Source organism: Meles meles, chromosome 1 (assembly GCF_922984935.1).
Source record: "Meles meles chromosome 1, mMelMel3.1 paternal haplotype, whole genome shotgun sequence".
NCBI lineage: Eukaryota > Metazoa > Chordata > Mammalia > Carnivora > Mustelidae > Meles > Meles meles.
Genome location: NC_060066.1, coordinates 49,107,213 through 49,134,434, shown reverse-complemented (window position 1 = coordinate 49,134,434; position 27,222 = coordinate 49,107,213). Strand labels below are relative to the sequence as shown.

The 27,222-nt window shown below is 34.8% G+C and overlaps 1 protein-coding gene across 1 annotated transcript in view; it reads left to right on the top strand.

The window, feature by feature from the left end:
- CNBD1 (cyclic nucleotide binding domain containing 1) overlaps nt 1–27,222 on the top strand; it is a 385,468-nt gene that overhangs the window by 32,638 nt on the left and 325,608 nt on the right. The window contains exon 3 of the mRNA XM_046007793.1: nt 11,322–11,432. Within this exon, the coding sequence (XP_045863749.1) occupies nt 11,322–11,432 (111 nt within the window). The remainder of the gene's footprint in view (nt 1–11,321; nt 11,433–27,222) is intronic.

Here is a 27,222-nt window from a genome sequence, read left to right as displayed (position 1 = left end):
CTTATTAATTTTTCCTTTCATGAATGATATTTCTGATGTTTAATCTAAGAAGTTACCACCACACCCAAGGTCACCTAGATTCTTTTCCAATTTTTTTTTTCCTGCAAGTTATAAATTTATGGCTTTTACATTTAGAGATAATTTTGCGCAGGGTGTAAAGTGTGTGTATCCATGCATTTTTTTTTTCCCAAAGAGATGTCCAGTTGTTATAATACCATTTTTGGAAAAAAACATCCTTTCTGTATTGAGCTGCCTTTGCTCTTTTGATTTGATCATGTGATTGTATACATGTGGATCTGTTTCTGGGCTTACTATTCTGTTTCATTGACCTTTTTGTCTACTCTTTTTTGCCAATATTATTTCTCTGAAGTGTTTGGGAATTTCTACAGATATATCTTCAAATTTAATTTCTTATTTAATTATCTCTAATTTGATCTTTAACCTTTTCATTGTGTTTTTAATTTTAATAATTACAATTTTCATTTTGAGAAGTTCCTCCAAGTTCTTTTTTCAAATTTGTCTGGTCATTCCTGATAGTCTTTTCTTATTGATCATCATTGTTATTCTATCTTTTATTTCTACAAATATCTTATACCATTCTATACCCTATATCTAACATCCCAGGATTTATAGTAGGATTATAAGTCTAATGCTCCACTCATGGTAACTTGTCTTTGCAGATAATCTTTCTGTGGAAGATTTGCTTATTCTTTTTTATTCAGATTGATTTCTTTTATTTTTTTACGCTTTACAATTTTTTATTTAAATTCAATTCAGTTAAACATAGTGCGTTATTGGTTTCAGAGGTAGAATTTAGTGATTCATCAGTTGCATATAACACCTAGTACTCATTCCATCAAGTGTCCTCCTTAATGCCCATGAGACAGTTTTCCCATCGCACCCCCCCAGCCACCTCTAGTTTGAATATGAAATTTTAGTATAATTTCAGGTTTTGCATTGGGAAATATTCCTCCTAGAATTCTAGCTTTAATTATTTATTTTCTCACATTATCTCCTTAAATTTCTTTTTAAAGTTATGTTCAGTTAGCCATCATGTACCTCATTACTTTTTTTTTTTTTTTTTTGCTTATTCTTAACATGTAATAACGTGTGACCTAAATTGCAGATACTTTCCCCCAGGGAGAATTTATAACTTTCCCTTCCTAGAACCAGGGTATATGAAGAAGCTGACACTACTTCGTTCTCTTTCAAGAATCTTTCTCTAAATCAAGGTCCTCAGACTGGGCTCCCTCCTTTTTCCTGGGTCAAGTTGCATTTTCCTCCCAGTGCCCTCCTCAAAATCCTACCCCTCCTGTCTACTTCTTGCTCACATCTCAGGTATCCACTCACTTTCATTTCCTTTTTGTTGCAATGTGGTGCTCCTCAGAGACATCAATTACTTACTCCTTGTCAGATCAACAATGTAACAGAAAGTTCTTTTTCATGATATGTGCTACAACAGAGTTCTTTAGAGAGTCAAGACTGGCACGATTTAGAAACTGTGAAGATTTTTTTTTCTAAGGTGTGATGTTGTACACTACAGGACAATGGATGCCAGATATTTTCTTTTTAATAGTTCTGTTACAACAGTGAAAATTTCCCTTAGACTCATTGTGTAGGTCCTTTAAATAAAGTAGTAGAGTTTATATCTGTACACTTAAAAAAAAATACTTATCTTTTAAAGAGAGAGAGCACAAGCTGCAGGAACAGAAGGAGAGGGGGAGAGAATTTCAAGCAGACTCTATACCAAACATGGAGCCTGATGTGGGGCTGGATCTCAGGACCCTGAGGTCATAAACTGAGCTGAAACCAACAATCAGATGCTCAACTGACTGAGCCACAGAGCTTCCCCTATATCTCTACATTTTTAATAAAATGAAGAATTTGTTACTCTATGCATATATTCTGTACCTGGGTTTGTAGTAATAGTTATTATTTCTACATGCCTAATATATTACAAATGGTGGATCAGAGCTTTGCTTTTATTACTTCTAACTAGTACAACAATCCCAAAGGTAGATATTCCTTTTCTAAAGATAAATAAATGAGAAATTGAAATTGTTTATAAGACACAAAGCACAACTTCAGTTTATAGGCTAATTGAGTATTTGTTCTGGAAATAGGGGAAGTAAAATTTTATGACAGGTCAATATCCCTATAAAAAGTTTAGATTCAGTCTTCAAGTCATATCTGTACAGTTGGCTTTGTCAAAACATATCTTTTAATTTTTTTCCCAGGAACTTTATGAAAATAAAAAATTTAGGGATTAATCTTTATGATTAATATATCTACTAATCAACTATAGTGGCATAGGAGTAGAGCTCCTTTGAAAAAATAATCAAATAATTTTGAAGCCATGAAGTCATTGGTAATGAGCTGTATCCATAGATAAGGAAGATGATCAAATGTACTCATAACCAGATACTAACATTTCAAAAAATTTCAGAATTAAGTCAGAGGAAACTAAATAGAATGACACTTTATAGTGGCATTATCTGAAGATTGCTGATTGATTGATCTTTCCATTTAGTAGCTAGAGTATGTTAAATACATTGGCCTTATTACAGAACATTTTTTTCTTTAAATTACTAGTGTAATAAAATAATGAAATCCATTATATACAATGTAATATATAATAAATAAAAGAAAATGTAAATCCATTTTATATAATGTATAATATATTATCTCTTTCTCTCTCTCTGTATATATATATAAAGTGAACTTAATTTGTATCAAATTATACCTGCACCTTCTTCTAATGCAGAAAAATAACATTTATATTTTTTCAGTTTTCATCAAATAAATGTATAGATGCTATAATACTTAAAAGAAAAATTCAGGAGGAAAGTATCTATAAGAGGTTGAATAGATTCAACTTTTGTGACTTGTTTTAATTAATTTAAAATGAAAAATGTAAATTGCCTTAGGGAAATCACATAAATATAATTCATCAATAAATATTTTATTAAAAGTGTATTATGTTCCCAAATTTGTAAGCAGAACTAAACAGGATGCAGAAGATATATGCAGAAGATATAAGTTGTTAGGGTATTCTAGCAGTTATAGACAAACCCTAAATCTCAGTGGTTTAACATAATAGAAGTTTCTTTGGGTTATTTTTGATCGGTAGGCTGTTCCTATTTTGTTCTCCCATCTTTCTGTGTGGTTTTCACATCTACCCTACTCATTTGCTTCAAGTTGGAAGAGAAAAAGACATGGAGAATCTTGGGTAGGAAGGTTTTTTGGTGAGGTTGGGAGCAGATTTTGATGGGCCTGGTCTGGAATGGTGCACATTACTCTCATCCTCTCTTCCATGTTCTATTGGCTAAAAATCAGCCATGAGACTACATCTAAGTGCAAGAAAGGTTGGGAAATGTAGTTTTTAGCTCTGAGCCCAGGAAGAAAAAGACATGGTTTGTTGCAACATAGAGAAATTTTTGAGATTGATATGAAATCATTGTATATTAAAAATTGAATTGTTATTACTTAGACATGTATCTATTAATTCATATATAAGGAACTGAGGTATATGAAGGATAAATGACCTGCTTAAGTTTATATAAAGTTAAAGAAAAAAAATTATATAAAATTAAAGAAAAATTAATATACAAATCCAAATCAGTTTGAGCCCAAGACTAAGGTTCTTTTATTTCTTATCATAGGCACAACCTAGTAGAGAATACAAGAAGTAACTACGTGTCATGTAGTTAGGGAACACTGTCAAGGCCATTAACTGGGGGTCCTTCTTTGGCCTGAGATAGTGTAATTGGTGTACAGCTTGAAGATTATTTTGATTGATTCACACAGTAATTTAAAACTTTTCAAAAAGTAAGTTACTGTCTTAGTCTGCTTAGGCTGCCATAACATGAAACGGTAGATTATCTTAAGCACCAGAAATTTATTTCTCACAGTTCTGGAAGCAAGAAATCCAAGATCAAGGTGCCAGTTGATTCAGTTTCTGGTGAGAATGCTCTTCCTAGTTTGCAGACAGCTGTCTTCTTGTTGTGTCTTCGCTTGGTCTTCGTGTGTGCATGTGGAGAGAGAGAGGTCTTTCTCTTCCTCTTCTTAGAAGACTACCAGTCCTGTCGGATCAGGTCCCTACTCTCATGATCTCATTTAACTTTATATTCTAAAAGCTTCATCTCCAAATACAATTGCATTAGGGTCTGGGGCTTCAACATATGAATTTTGGGGGACACAATTCAACCTACAGCAGTTACTAATATTTAAAAATCAAAATTTCACATGAAACTTCAGACTTCTGGGGGCACCTGGGTGGCTCAGTGGATTAAAGCCTCTGCCTTCGGCTCAGGTCATGATCCCAGGGTCCTGGGATAGAGCCCGACATCGGGCTCTCTGCTTCGCGGGGATCCTGCTTCCTCCTCTCTCTCTGCCTGCCTCTCTGCCTAGTTGTTATTTCTTTCTGTCAAATAAATAAAATATTAAAAAAAAAAAAGAAACTTCAGACTTCTGGGTTCTGTAAAAGCAAACTAAACAAAACAAAAACAAAACAAAAACCTGCAGAGTCTGATCACTTTGGAATTTTCTTAATATGTGATAAAAATGAGAAAACACCAACAGGAGAGAGAGAGGAGGGTTGTGGCTTTATTGGCATTCTTTCCAGTTCAGCACAGTCCCCACCTTTTAATACGTGCTTGGCTATTGTAAGCATTTAATTTTGTGGCCTTTGGATATAGAGCACCCTGAAAGTGTCCTAGAGATCTTGTGAGTAAATCTATAGGGTTTGGATGTATCTCCCCTTCATCTGCTTGAGGAAATTGAAGTTCTTTCTTTGTGGGTGAGTTTCCTTTCAGGTGAGCATCAGTAAAGTAATGAATTTTGTCAATAGACAGTGTTTACTCATAGCCTAGGAAATTATGAAAGTTATTTTGTGGACAGTATTCAAGTGTCAAATAGATATTTGGATCCATAGTCATCCTTGCCATAATTCTTAATCTTTCTGTGTCCCTGGCTTTCTAATTATACTTAAATCATTTCTCTTAATCTACTTCTCCTATCCATATTTAGAGGCAATTATTTGCAGACTTCACATAGTTTTAGACAATAATGCATACCTACTGAACACAGAGAACTGTATGTTTTTATTTCAAAGGAGACACATAAATAGGAATATGCTGTCAAATTACATTTTGTGATGTAGAATATACATCATAGCATCATAGGGCACTTAGGGCCTCATTCTGAAAATTGTATCATTCTTAGTTATAATATTTGATTCTTCCACTTTAACCTTCCACATCTTTTGCTTCTTGATGATACTACTTTGGAGACAGATCAGAAACACTTGTTCATGTACCCCAGCCACCAAATCTTGAAAATTCTCAAGATTAGTGAAGCAAACAACTCAGTCATACATACAGAAAATGACAACAGTGAAGGTCTTAGCATTTTGGTGTAAACTTCTCAGCTACTCCAAAGATGATATATCCGGATCACAGATTGGGGTAAGTTTCCAAGTCTTGTAGAATAGACTCCATGTAGACAAAGAAAAGAGGTCAGACTTTAGTATTTCTTGGCTCTCAATTTCTTTTTCTACAAAATGGGAATGATAGGAATATCAGCTAATATAGTTGTATAAGGATAAATAATCTGAAGCATGTAAATTGCCTAGAATAATGGCTGACACTTAGTAAGAACTAACACATTTTATTATTTTGGGGGTGCAGTATATCCAAAAGGTTAAGACAATTTTTTTTTAAAGATTGATTTATCTACCTACATACCTATTTATTTATTTTAGAGATAGAATGTGAGAGAGGGCACATGAGGGGAGGGGCAAAGAGAAAGAGAGAGAGAGAATCCTCAAGTGGACTCCCTGCTGAACATGGAGTCCGACCTAGGGCTCCATCGCAGGACCCGGTGATAATGACCTGAACCAAAACTAGGAGGTACCCTGAGAATGGATTTTCAAGTCCATTTAGTTTTCCTTTGTATCCTGTGTCCTCTACTTCCTAGTTATATGAATCAAGTTTGCAGTTTCTTTATATGTAAAACGGGCAGTAAAGAATAGCAACCTTGTCAGGTTATATAAATATATAATGAGACAGAAATCATTAAAGATCTTAGTCCAATGTTTGGCATATAACAAGTACTGACATATTACAAGTAGATGTGTAAAATAGATGATTGTAAAATGCTAATTCCAAATGGGGAGAAAAAAAGATCTTGGAAAAGCTTCTAATGATATCAGTGACTAGATTTAAAAAAGAGTAGATTCTAGGGGTGCCTGGGTGGCTCAGTCCATTAAGCATCTGCCTTTGGCTTGGGTCATGATCCCAGTGCCCTGGGATCGAGCCCCACATCAGGCTCCCTGTACAACTGAAGCCTGCTTCTCCCTCCTCTCTGCTCCTGCTCTCTCTTGCTATCTTGTCCCTCTCTCTCTTAAATAAATAGATAAAACTTTTTTTTTTTTTAAAGGAGTAGATTCTTGTTCTGTGTATCTCTGTAGTGTGAGATTAGGCATGAAAATGCCTAATGTCATATTAAATCAAATTCACATTGCATTATGCGAATCAATTAACTTACACAACATTCTTAAAGTATGGAGTATTTGTTTTATGTAAAGAATTAATATGGTGTTTTAGGAAACTTTGGCCAGGAGAAAATAAGCTATTATAAATATTTTATAATGTGTTGTTATTATTTACATTGACAGTGAAACAAGAAAATCCGTCTTGAGGATTTTTATATTCATTGCCATGTGGCAAATATTTACTAAGTTGTTTGTCAGTGTTCATTTTTAAGTGTTATCATTTTCCCCCCATTTTATTTTATTTCTTTTCAGTTTTCCAAAATTCATTGTTTATGCACCACACTCAGTGCTCCATGCAATACGTGTCCTCCATAATACCCACCACCATGCTCACCCATCCCTCCACTCTCCTTCCCTCCAAAACCCCGTTTGTTTCAGAGTCCAGTTTCTCATGGTCTGTCTCACCGAACTTCTCTCCATCTTCCAATGTCCTCCATGTTATTCCTTATGCTCCACAAGTAAGTGAAACCATATGATAATTAACTCCTCTGCTTGACTTATAATCTCTTCTAGTTCTGTCCATGTTGATATAAAAGATGGACATTTATCCTTTCTGATGGAGGCATAATACTCCATTGTATATATGGACCATATCTTCTTTATCCACTCGTCCGTCAAAGGGCATCTTGGTTCTTTCCACAGTTTGGCAACCGTGGCCATTGCTGCTAATAACATTGGGGTATAGATGGCTCTTCTTTTCACTACATCTGTATCTTTGGGGTAAATACCCAGTAGTGCAATTGCAGGGTCATAGGGAAGCTCTATTTTTAATTTCTTAAGGAATCTCCATACTGTTTTCCAAAGTGGCTGCACCACCTTGCATTCCTACGAACAGTGTAAGAGGGTTCCCCTTTCTCCACCTCCTCTCCAACACTTGTTATTTACTGTCTTGTTAATTTTGGCCATTCTAACTGGTGTAAGGTGGTATCTCAATGTGGTTTTGATTTGAATCTCCCTGATGGCTAATGATGCTGAACATTTTTTTTTATGTGCCTGTTAGCCATTTGTATATCTTCTTGGGAGAATTGTCTGTTCATGTCTTCTGCCCATTTTTTGACATGATTATCTGTTTTGTGTGTGTTGAGTTTGAGGGGTTCTTTTTTTTTTTTTTAAAGATTTTATTTATTTATTTGACAGAGAGAGATCACAGGTAGATAGAGAGCCAGGGAGAGAGAGAGAGAGAGGGAAGCAGGCTCCCCGCCAAGCAGAGAGCCCGATGCGGGACTCGATCCCAGGACCTGAGATCATGACCCAAGCCGAAGGCAGCGGCTTAACGCACTGAGCCACCCAGGCGTCCCAAGGGGGGTTCTTTATAGATCTTGAATATCAGCACTTTGTCTGTAGTGTCATTTGTGAATGTCTTCTCCCATTTTGACTGTTTCCTTTGCCGTGCAGAAACATTTGGTCTCAATGAAGTCCCAAAAGTTCATTTTCGCTTTTGTTTACTTTGCCTTTGGAGACATACCTTGAAACTAGTTGCTGTGGCCAATGTTGAAGAGGTTGCTGCCTATGTTCTCCTCTCTGATTTTGATAGATTCCTGTCTCACGTTGAGATCTTTTATCCATTTTGAGTTTATCTTTGTGTATGGTGTAAGAGAATGGTTGAGTTTCATTCTTCTACATATTGCTGTCCAATTTTCCCAGCACCATTTATTGAAGAGACTGTCTTTTTTCCACTATATATTTTTTCCTGCTCTGTCAAAGATTATTTGACCACAACATTGAGGGTCCATATCTGGGCTCTCTGCCCTGTTCCTCTGGTCTATGTGTCTGTTCTTGTGCCAGTACCATGCTGTCTTGGTGATCACAGCTTTGTAGTAAAGCTTGAAATCAGACAACATGATGACCCCAGTTTTGTTCTTCTTTTTCAACATTTCCTTAGCAATTTGGGGACCTTCTGGTTCCATACAAATTTTAGGATTGTTTGTTCTAGCTCTTTGAGAAATACCCGTGGGATTTTGATGGGGATGGCATTGAAAGTATAGATTGCTCTAGGCAGTATAGACATTTTAACAATGTTTATTTTCTGATCCATGAGCATAGAATACTCTTCCACCTTTTTGTGTCTTCTTCAATTTCATTCATGAGTGTTCTGTAGTACCTCGAGTACAGATCCTTTACTCTTTGGTTAGGTTTATTCCCAGGTAAATGCTGTAGTAAATGGAATTGATTCTCTAATTTCCCTTTCTATATTTTCATTGTTAGTGTATAAGAAAGTGATTTCTGCACATTGACTTTGTATCCTGCCACATTACTGAATTGCTGTTTGAGTTCTAGTAGTTTGGGGGTAGAGTCTTTTGGGTTTTCCATATAAAGTATCATGTCCTCTGCAAAGACAGAGAGTTTGACCTCTTCTTTGCCAATTTGAATACTCTTTATTTCTTTTTGTTGTCTGATTGCTGTTGCTAGGACTTCTAGTACTGTGTTGAACAACAGTGGCGAGAGTGGGCAACCTTGTTGTGTTTCTGATATCAAAGGGAAGGCTGTCAGCTTTTCCCCATTGAGGATGATATTCCCTGTGGGTTTTTCATAGATAGATTTTATGAAGTTGAGGAATGTTCCCTCTATCCCTATACTTTGAAGGGTTTTGATGAGGAATGGGTGCTGTATCTTGTCAAAAGCTTTTTCTGCATCAATTGAGAGGACCATGTGGTTCTTCTGTCTTCTCTTATTGATTTGTTCTGTCACATTGATTGATTTGCGAATGTTGAACCACCTTTGTGTCCCATGGATAAATCCCACCTGGTCATGTGGATAATCTTTTTTTTTTTTTTTTTAAGATTTTATTTATTTATTTGACAGACAGAGATCACAAGTAGGCAGAGAGGCAGGCAGAGAGAGAGGGGGAAGCAGGCTCCCTGGTGAGCAGACACCTGATGTGGGGCTTGATCCCAGGACCCTGGGATAATGACTTGAGTCACAGGCAGAGGCTTTAACCACTGAGCCACCCAGGCGCCCCGGATAGTCTTTTTAATTTACTATTGGATCCTATTAGCTAGGATCTTATTGATAATCTTGGAATTCATGTTCATCAGGGATATTGGTCTGATATTCTCCTTTTTGGTGGAGTCTTTGCCTGGTTTGGGGATCAGGGTAATGCTGGAGTCATAAAAAGATTCTGGAAGTTTTCCTTCTGTTTCTGTTTTTTGAAACAGCTTTAGGAGAATAGGGATTATTTCTTCTTAGAATGTTTGATAGAATTCTCCAGGGAATCCGTCTGGTCCTGGGCTCTTGTTTCTTGGGAGGTTTTGATCACTGCTTCAATCTTGTTACTAGATATTGGTTTATTCAGGTTGTCAGTTTCTTCCTGATTCAGTTTTAGATAGGAGAAGAATAAATGAAACAAGATGGGATTGGGAGGGAGACAAACCATAAATGACTCTTAATCTCACAAAACAAACTGGGGGTTGCTGGGGGGAGGTGGGATTGGGAGAGGGGGAGCGGGCTATGGACATTGGGGAGGGGAGGCGAACCATAAGAGACTATGGACTCTGAAAAACAACCTGAGGGTTTTGAAGGGTCAGGGGTGGGAGGTTGGGGGAACAGGTGGTGGGTAATGGGGAGGGCACGTTTTGCATGGAGCACTGGGTGTTGTGCAAAAAGAATGAATACTGTTACGCTGAAAAAATAAATAAAATGGAAAAAAAAAAAAAAAAAGAAGTTTATAGGTTTCCAGGAATGCATCCATTTCACCTAGCTTGCTTAACTCCTTGGCATATTAAGTATGATCATTTTTGATAATTACTGAAATAAGCTGTTAAGATGAATGTTTAACATTTAAAAAAAATTGACCAACTTTTCATGGCGGTTGTCAATTAAAAATGGAATGAAGCACATTTTCCAGAAATATAAGTCATTATGTGACACTGAAGGATAATTTACTATATCCAATGGGTCTTGCTATTGGCATTTTTAGTATTTGCCATGGATTGCAAACCTGGCTACAATTAAGAATCACCTGGAGAAGGAAATTTGTTTATTTATTTATTTGAGAGAAAGAGAGGTATAGAGAGAGCATAAGCAGAGGAAGTGGCAGGCAGAGGAAGAGTTAGAAGCAGACTCCCCACTGAGCAGGGAGACAGATGATGCTAGGCTTGATCCCAGGATGCTGGGATCATGACCTGAGAGGAAGGCAGACGCTTAACCAAGTGAGCCATTCAGGTCCACTGTGGAGTATAGGATATCTAAAATAGCGAAGTCCAAACAGACTTCCATCCTTGGAGATCTTGTTTCCTCAGGAAAAGAATCAGAAATCTGTACTTAAAAGAAGCATCCCAATGATTCCAGTGATCTTCCGGGTTGGGAAGTGCTGATCTTTTGCTCTAACACATCATTATTCTGGTCCTAAAAATACAGTGCATGAGATTTTCATAAATCATTGCAAAGGTTCAGATAAATATACTTTTTGGTAATGTATATGTGAACTCTATCTGAATCATTTTGGAAGAATTTAATTATGTGGCATATTTTATGTAAGGGCTTTCATCAATTACAGAAACAAAATTTTAAGATGGCTCAACTTAAAATTAAATTTTTGGCATTGACATTCCCATAAATCTGATGTTCATAAAATATTTCTTACTGAGGCACACTATGGACAATTTTTATAGTGGATATTTTTAAAGCATAGAATGTTTAGGTTTCATATTTTTGTCATTTGCTTTTTAGGGTAAATAGTTGTATGTCTTAAATTAAAAATCTTTCCCTTGGAAACTATTATCTGATGATATCTAAATTTTAATTTTCTCTCTTTATATTTTTAAAACAGGAGTTCTTGCAGTGTGTTCTCAGCTCACACTATGTTTATAAAGCAATATCCTAAAATATTCCTGCAGAAAAAACACAGACTGCCTCAACTTTTCAAACTGGAGGGAAAAAGGTAATGATATCTTCTTTTGGAAGCAGGGTTGGTGTGTGTGCATATTAAAGAACAAATGGAACTCAAATAATGAAAGTATTTGATCTGTTTCCAGCACTCCATGCTAGGGGGCTCCCAAGCAAATGAGTTTGATAGGAAACAATTCACACAGTTGTTTTGAGGGAATTTTAATTATATGGTATGATAATTAGTACTAATAAATGTATGTTGCTCCTTTAGTTTTATCATTAAAATGAATAAGCAACTAGCCCTATGTAATAAACATAATAAAAGAAAATACTAAAAGAATGTGAAAGATAATACAGTAAATGATACAGAAAAACTAAGAAATTATAAATTATGATAGAAAATTATAAATTATGATAGAATACCTTATATAACTTGAGACTAATTTGATAATCTAGATCTTATTGGTTAATTTTCTAAAAAACTGTGCTACTGAATTTATTCAAGAAGATAAAAATTAAGAAATTATTATGGTATAAATAGAAATTGTGCAAAGCATTCTTCAAAAGTATTTTTTGAAGCAAAAAAGAACAAAAGCAAAAGTTAAAAACCCATAGCCCAAGTGATATCACTAGAAGTTCTTTTCAAATGTCCAAGGAAAGGTAATTTCTGTGCAATTTAATTTTCCCAGAGTGTTGAAAATAAAAAAAAAAAAGTTTGTGAATTTGCCATGTATGTATAACTCTGATATCAAAATTTAACAGGAGTGGTTACAGTAATAAACAAGAAATAGCAATTTTTATTATGAGTATATAGGCAAACATACACAATAAAATTTAGCACAATAGTGTATTGTATTTGTACATCATGTTTAAATTGGCTTCATCTCATGAGAGTAAAGAAGGTTATTATTAGAAAAGCTATTATTATAACTTTATAATATGACTAGCTCAAGGAGAAACTGTATGATCTATCAATGCTGAAAATGTATTTGATGTAATTCAGCATCTATGTCTCATAGTAAAATAAAATCATGCTTTTACGTGTAATGTGTATAGTAGGTGGCTATTAAATAGTACAAAACGTTTTTTTTCATCCAGAAAGAAACTACTCTAAAATAGCAATAAAAACACCTTAAGCTGAATTAAAATAAAATTTCATAAAATATATTAAGAAATTATAAATCTCTAAACTTAGCTTACACTCGTCCTTCATGTAATAAGGACCCATATATGCCTGGACGGTGGGACTAGAGCTTGGGTGATTCAGAGAGGCTTTCAGCAGAATATAATTGATGAGGAAACATGAATCTTAGCAGACACTAAATACCTACGCTGTTAAAACTATTCTCAGTAGCTTTTACCTATTATCATTATTGCCGTATTCAACACTCTATAATTCATTTAACATAAATGTCATGTGAACACAAATGTCATGTGACAGATATAATAGTAAGACTTTGAAGTGTGGCATGTGCCTGGTTGTGAACATCTGGTGAGAATGCCAATGGCAGGCATTTGCTAAATATCGAAGAGCAGGAGAGTAGAAGAAATGCTTCATAAACCATTAAATTCACTTGGAGCAATGCCACATTAACGAAAATAAATGGAAGACCTGGCTGAGACATAGGGAAACAGTTCTACCTGAGCAAAAAAAAAAAAAAAATGTGAATACAGAGCAAAAATGAGATCAAGGACTGGTCAGAACTATAATGATTATCTAAAATTTATTTTATTTATGAATTAAGTAGAGAGAAGGTAAATTTTTGGTAGATTCACAGATATAGGATATTAAATAGACAACATTTCTTTTAAAAAAGCACTAAATTTTCACCCAGATGACTTGAATTTGAGTTTCTGTTTTGCCCAATTGTGGCAGCATGAGTTTGGGATAGTCTCTGAATATTGACTGCTCTGTTTTAAGTCAGGAAGAGAAGATAATATCCTCCTTCAGAGTTATGCATGGAACAAACTTTTTAATTGTACTAACTCTTATTTTATCATGGACTTATAGATATAGGCAGTGATGTTTTATATAGATTTATACCAACTGTCAAGAAATTCTGCCTCTTTTCAAATGAGTTAATCAACAATGACAATAATGAATTAATACATATAATACAGTAACAAAGCACTGCATTCTTTTTTTTTAAAGATTTTATTTATTTATTTGACAGAGAGAGATCACAAGTAGATAGAGAGGCAGGCAGAGCGAGAGAGAGAGAGGGAAGCAGGCTCCCCGCTGAGCAGAGAGCCCAATGCGGGACTCGATCCCAGGACCCCGAGATCATGACCTGACCCGAAGGCAGCGGCTTAACCCACTGAGCCACCCAGGCGCCCCCAAAGCACTGCATTCTTCACTTCAACAGGTTTAATACTTACTCTTTTTTAAACTAAAAAGACAGACTTAAAAAATCCTCCTAATTAAAATATACTTGACAAACAATATTATGTTTCAGGTATAAAACAGTGGTTCAGCAAAACTGTACATTTTGCTATGCTCACAAGTGTATCTACCATCTGTCACCATACAATGGTATTACAGTACCACTGACTATATGCTCTAGGCTGTGCCTATCATCCCTGTCCCTTAGTCATTCCATAACTGGAAGCCTGTATCCCCCACTCTCCTTCACCCATTTTGCCCTCCCTCCCAATCTGGAAACCACTAATTTGCTCTTTGTATTTATGGGTCTCTTTCTGCTTTTATTTATGTATTTGTTTTATTTTTTAGATTCCTCATATAGTATTTGCTTTTCTCTGTTTGAGTTATTTCATTTAACGTAATACCCTCTGGGGCCATCCATGTTGTTACATATGGCGAGATCTCATTCTTTTCTTATGGCTAAGTAATATTCCATTGTATATATACCACATTTTCTTTATCCATTCATCAATGGACAATTTGGGTTGCTTCTGTATCTTATCTATTATAAATAATGCTTCAATAAACAGGAGTGCATATATCTTTTTTAGTTAGTGTTTTCATTTCTTTGGGTAAATATTCATTAGTGATATTATTGACTTGTATTTCTATTTTCAATTTTTTGAGGAAACTCTATACTGCTATCCACAGTAGCTGTACCAATTTTTATTCCCATCGACAGTGCACGAGGGTTCTTTTTTCTTCACATCATTAAAAGCACTTGTTATTTCTTGGAAAAGACATAGACTTTATTATTTTTTTTTTTAAGATTTATCCATCTACTTGACAGACAGAGATCACAAGTAGGCAGAGAGGCAGGCAGAGAGAGAGAGAGAGAGAGAGAGAAGAGGAAGCAGTTTCCCTGCTAAGCAGAGAGCCTGATGTGGGGCTCGATCCCAGAACCCTGGGATCATGACCTGAGCCAAAAGCAGAGGCTTTAACCCACTGAGTCACCGAGGTGCCCCAAAAAGACATAGACTTTAATCAGTATACATTCATATCAGTATATTTCTGGAGGAAAAGAAGTTTAAGGAAATGATAGTAACCGAGAAAACAATAAGCATCACAGAATGTGGTAATCTTTGTTGAAGATATATTTATTGAATAAGTAATGTTTTAGGAGGGTAAGAATTCATCTATTTATAAGGAAGCTTGTATTCTTATTTGACTTTTATAAATCTTTTTTTTTAAAGATTTAATTTATTTATTTGATAGACAGAGATCACAAGTAGGCAGAGAGGCAGGCAGAGAGAGAGGAGGAAGCAGGCTCCCTGCTGAGCAGAGAGCCTGATGGGGGGCTCGATCCCAGGACGCTGGGATCATGACCTGAGCCGAAGCAGAGATCTTTAACCCACTAAGCCACCCAGGCACCCCTTTTATAAATCTTTTGACTCACCTTTTTGGATAGTAAGGTTAGAGACAATATACTTTTTTTTTTTTTCCTTTAGAGAATGAAAAAAAATAACTAAGCTGCAACTTTTATACTGGGAAAATTTAGTCCACATTTTTAACCATTTTTCATTTGTCTGTGGGCTTATTTCAATGTTAAACTACCAAGTTGTGTATGGGCTTTGGTTATAATGTACTCTTCTCATCAAATTTAGCATCAAATCAAACATTGCACTTAATATGCAGAGTGTGGCATTTTAGAATTTTTTGGTACATTTTTACTTGACATTTTAATGAAGTCTAATCAGTATCTATATTTTAAAAAAATTTAATTCTAAATAGACATGGGATCAAAAAAGGACAAAGAAGAAGGAGTAACTTGCTATGTTTAGAAGGAGTTTCAGGTTTATAACTAATAACAGGTTATAACAGGCTTATAACCAGGTAATGGTAAAATTCAGTAAAACCATTTTAACTTAGTTTGTGTTATATAACTTACAACTGAATAATTTGACCTGGGAAAAGTAAAAGGATTTTAGTAGTGTGCCATACTGTGCTTTCTGCCCATCAACCCCAGGATTTTACTAAGAGTATTTTTTCAACATGCTAAAGGCATCCTGACCAGAAGAAGTCTGCTGGGATGCTTCTCATGGGCCCAGAAGTCTGGCCTTGCTCAATTGGCCAAAGTACTAATCACTCCAAAAGCTGTCAAAGCATGTTTTGTATAAAGAATTGATGCTTCAGTTTGGACTTCAGATTCTAAAGAGACTAGGACATCCCAGCTGCTTGAATTGAAATTCAAAATTTTACTTCTAGATCTCAAAGCAGCAGTAACATGTACCTTTGATCTGGGTTAAAATGATGTGGAACTTCTCTGTAATAAATATATTTTTTCCAAACACCTTTTAAAACAGTCATTTGGTATAGTACACATACTACCTTGATGGATTATAAATTCTCTCTAAAACTGTAAGTGCAGAAAATGCTGGAAAACAAAGATGAATATCTGGAGATGAAGCAACTGAAAACCTAGAGCAAATGGATTCTGATAGACTGACTCAAAAAAAAAAATCTCTGCAAAATTACTTTCTTAGCTTGTGGTTTTCTTTTGAGATTTGGACTTCATTTCATTCCCTAGCATTGTGAAAATTATCCATGTGCTACAGCTACATTGAAGTAGTGCTTATTTCATGCTAGCTTGAATCTGGCCTCCGGGTAATTAAACATAGGGTATTTGAAAAATGTGTATTTAACATTAGAACAAATGGAACTCTCCTTTTTATGATTATAAACCCCCTATTTTCTCTGAAGTTCTGAAGTCTATTGAATGAGATGCTCCCTGTGTCCTTTTAAAGTCAGAACCATCATAATTCTGTTGTACTATTTTTCTCTAAAAAGAAAAGCAAAAATTTACATTATCTGGAAGAAACCTTACGATAATGTTTTATCATTTGTTTATTCATTTAAATAATACATACTGAGTACTGACTGTATGTTAAGTACAAGTAACACGAGGTCTCCACTCAGAAGATACGGCTTCGTAGCACTGGCAGGCACAAAGAGGTAACAAAAAATATATATAAGTATCAGAGATGACAGATGATTGGGAGGTGGTTTCTACTCAGAGTACTTATGTTAATAGCAGACAATGTACTGGAAGATCAGCGCAAGCATCCTTGAGGAAGTGATGTTGAAGTTCAGGGATAAGTAAGAGTTGGCTAGGAGAAGGTAAATGATCCCTGAGACAAAAACAAAGGAAAACAAGACAAAACCAAAACACCCAAGTGCATGCAATGGTCTTCACACTGTTTATTATATAAGTGCTGGTGACGCTATTTTTTCTGGTATACAAAATTGCCTAGTTTAGTAGTTGCCACCAGAAAGTTGTTGAAAATTGTTTTTCAAAATCTTTAGTTAATTTCTTCCACATATATCGAGATGGGGATGCTGGTGGCTGAGAGTGTAGGTAGAAAAGATAGGAGGAAAGAAAAAAAGAAAACAGAAGGAAGGAAGGAAGGAGAAAGGAAGAAAAAGGAAAGGAAAAGAGAAAGAAAGAAGGAAAGAGAAAAGGAAGGGGAAAAAGGAAAGAGGAAGAAAGGGAGAAAGGTGAGGGAGAAATGAAGGACTGTCATACTAGCTCATGAGAGCAATATTCTATGAAGGGAAGGGGAGGGAAGTTTATAGAAATCTAACTAGCTGCCTCACCCATGCTCTGATGTCTTTTGTGGCCCAAATCAAAGCCTTTACTGCGACAGTATCATAACAAAGTGGGGTAGGATTTCCCTGCATTAGAGTGGACTGTTAGAAGAAAGTTTCAAGTCTGAGCCTAAAGAAACCTACCATCCATGTTTACAGCTGTCACTGAGGAATGGCTGATTATGCTAAAAGGAAGGCCCTTTTGTCACACTTCCTTCCTGATCATTTTGGTTAGAATTGTCTAACCAAATTAGACAATTTGGTTAGATTTAGATCATTTTGGTTAGAATTATACCTGGGAGTAGCTGCTGAGGAAGGTTGAATGGCTCTGCCTGGGGTAGAGGTATTCTAACTTGGAGTTGTGGAGCTATCCAGGAGAGAGGAAAGGCAGAGAAAGCAAGAGGCAGACAAGAAGCAAGAGGAGCCAGGAAATAATTGGAGAAGTGTGTACAGAGTAAGGAGAAACCATTGATCCTAGGCATTGGGTTGAGGACATTTAAGAAAGCCTTATTTATGGATTTCAAGTATGCTGTGCTATATGTGATACAGCATCTCTTTTTTTTTAAGATTTTATTTATTTATTTGACAGACAGAGATCACAAGTAGGCAGAGAGGCAGGCAGAGAGAGAGAGGAGGAAGCAGGCTCCCTGCTGAGCAGAGAGCCCCATGCTGGGCTCGATCCCAGGACCTTAGGATCATGACCTGAGCCGAAGGCAGAGGCTTAACCCACTGAGCCACCCAGGTGCCCCTGATACAGCATCTCTTTAGGATAACCCCAGTGTTTGATGAAGTCTATTAAACTTATAAGTGCTCTAAATATTTGGTTTAGTTTAGTTTAGTTTAGTTTAGTTTTGTTGAGGAAATATAGTCAGAGCTGTTTTTATTTCTGGATAAATAAGACATGGAGTAAAGAGTATTTAAGGAAGAAATAGTATAACCTGGGGAAATATTGAAATCTTAAGGAGAGCTTTGTACTTCTGTGGATTTGCATGGGACTTTATCTAGATTTTAAGAGGCCAGTAGAACCCAGCTTTCATAATTTGTATTGCATGAAATTCCTGACCAATATCCTGATAATGGAAAATGTGATACCATCAGTTAAGAGACAGGTAGTAGATGTGGTACAATTATGAGTTCAGCTGGAGGAGTATTGTAAATGTTGATGTATTTTCTTATAAATCCCATTCATCAAAGACCATATGCAACTAAGGGGGGAAAGCCTTCTTTGATTCAAACGGAGTCAGTTCTATGCTTTGAAAGGCTATAGTTGAATGTTTGGATCTTCTTCCAGATTATGTACTATTGGTGGCAGGAAATTTGCCTCCCTATGCTTTCAAATTGGCCTTTCCATTCTTCAAAGCTAGATGCTTCATTCATTACTTAAAGTAGCCATATGAGGCTGAGATCTCTTCAAAGAGATTACTTTGAAAAGAGGAATAGAAATTCTAAAAATTTACTGGGCACATTTTCTCTGCATATTAGTTTTCTCTTCAATAAATTAAGTCCAGTGTGAGTGACAGTATTGCTGAATGGTTACAATGTGTTTTATCATTGTTTCTCAAGAGTCAGTAATCATCAATTCCTATACAGAAGTACTCAAACAATGTTTTCTATAGAATGTGGAAATGGGGATAGAAAAGAAACTTGATAAAAGCCACTGAACGGAGTGTGTAAGAGCTTAACAAAGCTAATTTAAGAATGCTGGGAACAATTAATCAGTAAAAATTAGATAATGTAGATTTGTAATCACCAAGTGTGTTATCAGTTCAGCAATGTTCTGTGGGTGGAAAAAGTAGGGTGATTAAAAAGGAAAAATTAAAATGATGTGTACCTGGGAACTGAGAGAGTGAACAAAATAAATGCTTCTTTGTTTGGGTTTGGAGGTTAGCAAATGTTTGTTGAATTGGATTGTGAATACAGGGAGTTTATGTTTAAGTGAAGACAGAGCATGGTATTTGATTACATGGTATTTGATTACTCTTATAAATATATATTAATATATTATTATATTAAAGGTTGTCTTTAGATATCCCATCTTTTAAAATCTGAGCTTTTTAATTTCAACTAATACTTAGTAAGTGAATAAGCTTTTTAAAATAATTTCACTTTCTTGCATTTTCATATGGCTTGTCATATATTATGGAAAATGTATTGCTGTTTTATTCCATAGAATACATGTTAAGTCCAGCTGTTCACATTTAACTGTGGATTTTCTACTGCTCTTTGGAAACGAAAAGAGGAGACTTTGAGTTTGGCATAGACATTTATTTAGTAGAAACTAGGGAAATATTGCTTACCTCTGTCTAATCTTAAAATATTCTTTCTTATATTATAAGAGATGACAGGATTCCAATGTTTGCTGTCAAGAGTACATAATGGAACTTGCCTTTGAATCCTCAGTTGTAACTTTGGAGATGTTGGCAACGTGTAGAACAAAGTCAGCACTATTGTGCAGCATAAGACAAAGCTTGCAATTTATGAACTTGTATCTTGGGGATGGCATTTACTCATAATTATTTCCCTGGTTTGTCATTAGTGATAATTAAACTAAGCTTAATAAATGGAGTATACATAGTACACTTAAAGTGACTGTATTTATTTGTAGTTTTATGAGTCAGGCTGCCTTTATTAAAAAAAAAAAAAAGGATCCGAGAATCCTCATATATTACTCTGGCTCTAACTACTGCCTAGTAAAATTTATAGGATTTACAGAAAAGTGGGGGATGGAGTTACATATTTGGGGAAATGATTTTTTAAAAAGTTTGTAAGACGTATAATACAAGAATACACAGATTGCAATGTGTTGTTCTGATGGCCTTTGGACTACTCACATCTGGGTTTGTTGTTCTGTATTTGGCAATTGTGTTGCCTTAACAAGATTACCTAAAACTTTGACTCTTAGTCTCCTCATCTAAAATGGAGACAATAATACATACTCTATAGTGATGTTGGAGGACTGATGGAGATAATGTATACTAAATGTTATCTTATTTTATTTTGCTTGGTGGTGGTGCTAATCCCAGTCACCTGAATTTATTGAGGCTTTTTTTTGTCTTTAATATGGCCAATTTAAAAACATTGATAGCTACAAAAACTATGATGTTGCACAAAACTACTATTTTACTAATGCATGATTGTGAATATGCACTGACCATTTAAAAAACATTGTTCCACTGGGTTATACAGATCTTAAAAATGTTGACATGTTTATGCAATATATGAAGATCACAGTTTTTAATATCATCACTAATCATCAGAAAAGCCTTAAGTGTTAGGAATTTGTCAAGTTTACAGACGTGGATACAAGTTTTCCAAAAATCAAGTTTTACTTGAAAGCTTGAATTTTATCATAAGTGACAGATACTTTATATTTGAGGTGACAACTGCACTGCACTCATTTTTGAGAAAATATATTCCAAACATCAAAGTCATTTATTATCATTTGTTTTTTGGCTTTTCTTTCAAGTAAATATGAAGTACAGTGAAAAAAGTGGATAGTTTAGCTTGCAAATCAGATAACTCACTTTTGAGACAAGAATCCATTTGAAATGCTGCAAAAATTCTTTATTCTTTTCATTTTGTCACAGAATATCACAAAAAAACTGTAGGGGTGGGAGGTTGGGGCAACCTGAGGGTTTTGAAGGGTCAGGGGTGGGAGGTTGGGGGAACAGGTGGTGGGTAATGGGGAGGGCACGTTTTGCATGGAGCACTGGGTGTTGTGCAAAAAGAATGAATACTGTTACGCTGAAAAAATAAATAAAATGAGAAAAAAAAAAAACTGTACTCAGGGTCAGAGGATTGAGATTTAATAAAATTAATATTTTTTTCTGGCTTTTTAAAAATTGCAAGTGTGTGGCAGTGAGGAATTCAGTGACTTCTAATACAGTTTGATCTCATTACTTTGAATCATGCTTAGTTGCAAATAGTTTTACCCATCATTACTTTTGCATGATTAAACTTCAACACAGCAAAAAGAGGGAAATCACATCTTAGTGGTATTGTGATCTTTTTAAATAATATTTTTTCTCTTTACAGTTACTGAGGAATTAAATAACAGTGATTTCCTATAGTCTATATAACTTAATAAATGTGTGAAACATGATTAGTATTTTACAATTAGATTCACAAAAATCAAAAATTTAATAATATGGTGGCAGTGAGAATATAGAGCAACTGAAACTTACACCTGGACTACTCTTTTAGCCATTTTAGAAAATAATTTGGCTAATTATGAATATAATTGAGGATGTACATACATTATGACTTAAAAATTCTAATCCTGGGTCTATTCCCTGGAAAAGTTGTGTATCAAGACTAGTCATGGTAGGCAAGTTTATATAAAGCAAGCAAACCAACAAAAAGCAAAACAAACCTGGAAACAAAATCTCAGTTGCCCAAGACTGAGAAAATCGGAATAGAAAATCCCCCTTGTGATACATAAACATAACGAAATCTTAGATAGCAGTCGAATGAGTGAAAGATAGTCATTAAGTCTCATAAACACAGTGCTGAACAATAACACAAAAAAACGAGTTACAGAATGCTTAAGAATCACTTCATTTCTATCAAGTGCAAAAATAAATATGCAAAATTAAAATTAAGTTTATAAAGGGATGCATACACTTTTGATTAATCTGCATAATGAAGACCAAGGAGCAAAATTCAGGGTAGTGGTTATCTCTGGAGTGAGTGCTACATCTGTCCATGGAGAAGTAGTCGTACTTTATAAAGGTACCACAGGTACTTTATAAAGATCTGAGTGGGTCCGCTAACACTTTTATTGTTATTTTTAAAAGTACCTGGTGGGTAATAGGGAGGGCACGTACTGCATGGAGCACTGGGTGTGATGCCAAAACAATAAACACTGTTATGCTGTAAATAAACAAATAAAAATAAATATTAAAAAAAAGTACAACGTATTATGTATTTTTTAACTTAATAATGAATAGAAAAAAAATGCCAAAACTTTAAAAAGTTAATAGTAGAGAAATGAATAGAATTGCCTAATTACTGGCTCATTATGGTAACTATCCAATTCTATAGATAATTTCATACATCCCTATCATTTACCTTGAGTAAAAATTAATTCAGAAATAATTAGATGTAATGAGTCCAAGAAATATGGAAAGATTATTAGAGGATATTAATCTGTCTTATAGTGTCTTTGTCTATTTGACACGGTCAATATATTTTTAAGTCGAATTTAGCATCTTTAGAAATTTCTTCAGCAGGAAAATTCCTTGTATCTCCTTGTTTAAAAAAGGGATATTCTTTTTTAAACTCTTTTCATCTTGAATGTCTCAGTTTAAATCTATGAGAGACATTATCTTTTCCTATGTTTTTATACTCATAAGAACCCTATGATTGTTTTTCACAACATATGTAAATTCTTTATATCACTTCTAATAGCTTTCAATAACATATTTAGAGACTGGTTATACTATTCATGCCTTCCTGCATTCCCCCATATATTGGCTAAGCCAGACTGTCCTGAGACCTTGTTGCCCAGGAGATACCTGGCTGGCCCTGTCCAGTGATGGCCAGTATTATATGTTGCATCAGAAGTTGCATGGGTGAAGTCCTGGTCATGGTAGGGCTTTCCAAGACATGATAGGACCTTATCTTAAGTAGGTGTATAACCATCATTATAAGCCAAGTATGTGTCCTGTGAGGAAATGGGGAGACTTTTGAAACCATGCTTACCAATGACTAATGATATCATGTGTTCCCTGCTGAAATATGTATACATTGACTTTATTGCAATAAAATGGAGTATGTGGCATTACGAATAAAAAAAGGTAGTAAGGAACATAAAGGCAGAAATACGATTGTCTAATGAACTTTTACCTAGTAATCTCACTAAGTTCTCTTATGAAATTTGTAGATACTAGAATAGTGATAATGCCATGTCATTAATAATAATGTCATTAATAATTATGTCATCTGACCAAAAAAAATAACAGTTTTACTGATACATTCTGGTTCTTGCACTTTTTACTTGTATTTTCATGCCCAAGACCTCCATTATAGTATTGAATAGGTTAGAGCAGGATAAATGCCTTATTTCTAATTCCAGATGCAAAGCTTTTTAAATTTTAGTTTAAGTATAATATTTGTTGTATTTTTAAAATAACTTTTGTCATATTAAGAAAGTTCATTATTTCTAGTTTTGTAGGATTTTATATTACACATAAATATTATATCATATGAAGTATTCAGATAATCATAATTTTTCTTATTCCATTAATGTATTGAGTTACATACCTGAAATAATATTCCTGGTATAGTCTCAACTAGGCTGTGCTTTACTTTCTTTTAAAATTATTACTGGATTCAGTTTATTAGTATTTTGCTTAGAATTTTTGCATTTATATTGTGATATTGGCTTTTAATTTTCTTGTAATATCCTTGCCAGGTGTTGATATTAAGGCTATGTTGGCTTCCTAAACTAGCTGGAAAGTGTAACTGTCTTTTGTATTTTCTAAAAGTGTTTGGCTTTATTTATTTATTAAGAGTTTTGGGGCACCTAGGTGGCTCAGTTGTTAAGCATCTGCCTTTGGCTTGGGTGCTTGATCCCAGCGTCCTGAGATGGAGTCCCACATCAGACTCCCTGCTCAGTAGAAGCCTGCTTTCTCCCTCTTCCACTACCCCTGCTTGTGTTCCCTCTCTCACTATGTCTCTCTCTGTCAAATAAATAAATAAAATCTTAAAAAAAAAAGAAAAAAGAGTTTGAATTAATCATTAAGACCATTTTGACCAGGAGTTTCTTTGTGGAAAGAGTTTTACTTATTAGTTATATATATATATTTTTTAAGGTTTTGTTTATTTATTTGACAGAGACACAGTGAGAGAAGGGAACACAAGCTATGGGGGTTGGAGAGGGAGAAGTAGGTTTTCCGCTGAGCAGGGTATGGGGCTCAATCCCAGGACCTGGAGATCATGACCTAAGCCAAGGGCCGACACTTAACGACTGAGTCACCCAGATGTCCCTTATTAGTTATATTCCTTAAAATATTTAGAATAATTAAAATTTTCTATTTCTTGTATCAGTTTGATAATTTGTACTTTTACAGTGATTTATCTCATTCTAAGCTTTCAGATTTATTGGTGTGAAATTATCCATAATATAATATCTTTATATCTGAGATCTGTGATGAAATCTCCTTTTTCATTCCTGATATTTATTTCTACTTTCTCTCTTTTTGTTCTTGATCAATTTTTTGCTAAGTGCATTAGATCTGGTTTTTCCAAGTTTATTAGATTTTTAAATAACTAAGTTTGGTATTGTTTATTAATCTGCTTTTTAAGAGATATTTTCCTTCTTTATTATATACTTCTACTTATTTTGGATATACCTTGCTCTTTTTTTTTTTAAAAGATTCTATTTATTTATTTGACAGAGAGAGATCACAATTAGGCAGAGAGGCAGACAGAGAGAGAGAGGGAAGCAGGCTCCCCGCTGAGCAGAGAGCCCGATGCGGGACTCGATCCCAGGACTCCGAGATCATGACCTGAGCCGAAGGCAGCAGCCCAAACCACTGAGCCACCCAGGCACCCCTTTTTCTCACTTCTTGAGGTGGATCCTTAGCTCATTGATTATCAATTTAAAAAAATACATCCACTTAAAGCAGTATGTTTCTTTCTAATTAGTTTTATATATATCTTTTTAGTCTAATGCCTAGAAAGTCCTTAAGATGATCAATTGAAAAAAAGACCAGTAAAGCAGCTAATCACTGAGGAAAAAGGGATAAAGCTTTCTGTACAACCCCAGTGAATTGTCAAATTAGATTAGAGGGTAAAAGAATCCTAAACACATTAGATACGGAAGTATTGTATTTTATACCCACACACACACACACACACACACACACACAAACAACATAGTTATACAAATATTGCATATCTTGGCACAATCTTAGCATATAATGACTAAATAAGACTTTATGAAAAAAATCTTTAGAGGCCCGAGAATAACACAAAGGATTCAGTTTTCAAGGTAAACCCACGAGTATCAGAGATTTTACCCCATATCAAACTTTGCTTAAAAAATTTAAATAACTGGTAGTTATTGTGGAATATAGAGAGATGGAGAAGTCTGAGATCACCAACATAGCTCTCCGAAAAGAGCTGAATCATGTCCATGACCTTCCATACTCCCACTTGCCTTGTCTTCTTGTATAAGTTATTAACTTCTCATGAAATGATTTTTGCATTTTATATAACTGATTTCTTTAGACTATATATATATTGCATTATTACTAGTTTTACTATATAATGGTGAGGATTATTTGCTACCATTTCCTGAAGAGCATAGAGCACAATTTAATCAATTAATCAATTAATGTGTATGGCCACCTATTTGTTCCTGTTGCTTTTGTTGGTTTAGTATCTCCTGGTTAATTTTAAGAAGCTTAAATATCACTGGGGACTATTGTGAATCCTTTGAATGCCTTGAGATTTCCAACACAAAATAGGAAATCAGGAGTCATGTGACTTGGACAAATATGATGAACTTGAACCAGAAGAATCCTAAGTCTAATGGAGACTCACTTCCCACATTCCTGCCATAAAGTCTGCCATATCTACCTTCCACTTTTCCTCTAGTCCATGGACCTCTCTTCTCCATAATATAAAAACTTCATTCTATTTGCATTTTAGCATACAGGCTGGGTGGAGGAAAACCAATTGCTTTGTATCTGAATTCTTATCATTGCTGAGTTTTATTGTGCTTACTATTTATGGGAGTAACTAGGGATAGAGTTTTAAGTGGGGTTCCAGATCTGGAGGAATGGTTGAGGTTCTGTAAAAGGGATGGAAGAGAAACGGATTTTGGCTTTTAATTTTATCTTTGTAAGTTATGCTAGGCTATCTCATTTCTGTATAAAAGTAAGTAAGCTTTACTACTGATATTTAATATCTGCAAACTTTAGAGATATTACAGAAAATCTAGCTCTACTAGTTATGAGTAGTAAGAGAAATTATATAAACTCTTTAACCTGAAATTTCCTTATCATATCAATAAGGGATAATATTGCTTATTTCACATAGTTAATATTGATATGTGTATATAATGTTTAGCAAAACAACTAGCACAAAACTCAAGCATGCATTAGATGTTAATGTGATTATTTACTGTTATTATTCCAGTTAATGTTTATCATATTTAAGTATGATTTTTATATTCTCTTGTATATAATATAGGTCAGTAATCTATGATAATTTTGGCTTTATCATCTCCTGCACATTGTTTTTTTCTTAAGGATAGACAGCATTTGTTAGTTTTTGCTCTCAGGTTTTTAGTGCCTTCTTGATAGGAATGCGTGGAGCTAAAAAAAAATGAATGGAGAATGGTCATTCAGTTATACATCTCCTGGGGACTTGGGTTTATGATATACTGTAGCATAGGAATAAAGAAAAATGGCTGCTTTCAAGATGTTCATAATTTACCAGTTGGAAACAAAAGTTTTTAAAAAACACTTTTATTGTTGATATGAAGTTTACACCAAAAAACAAGTATATAGCTATAAAGACAAGGATGTTAACAATTGACTTCAAATATTTCCTTAAAGTATGTACACTTAGTTACAAAAGATGTTTCAATCACTTAAGACACTTATAATATGTATAACCAAGTTCTGTATGTAGAAAATATTTTATGTATGTCAGTGTTTAGGATTAACAAGATGATGTATTTAACTGTACTACTGATGATTGGGGAAAAAAGTAAGGCATTGAAAAGGCATACACTATTAAAATGCCAAATTATCTTACAACAGTGCCTTTCTAGTCTTGACAGTAAAGAGTTCATGTCAATCATTTTGTACAATATGCAACA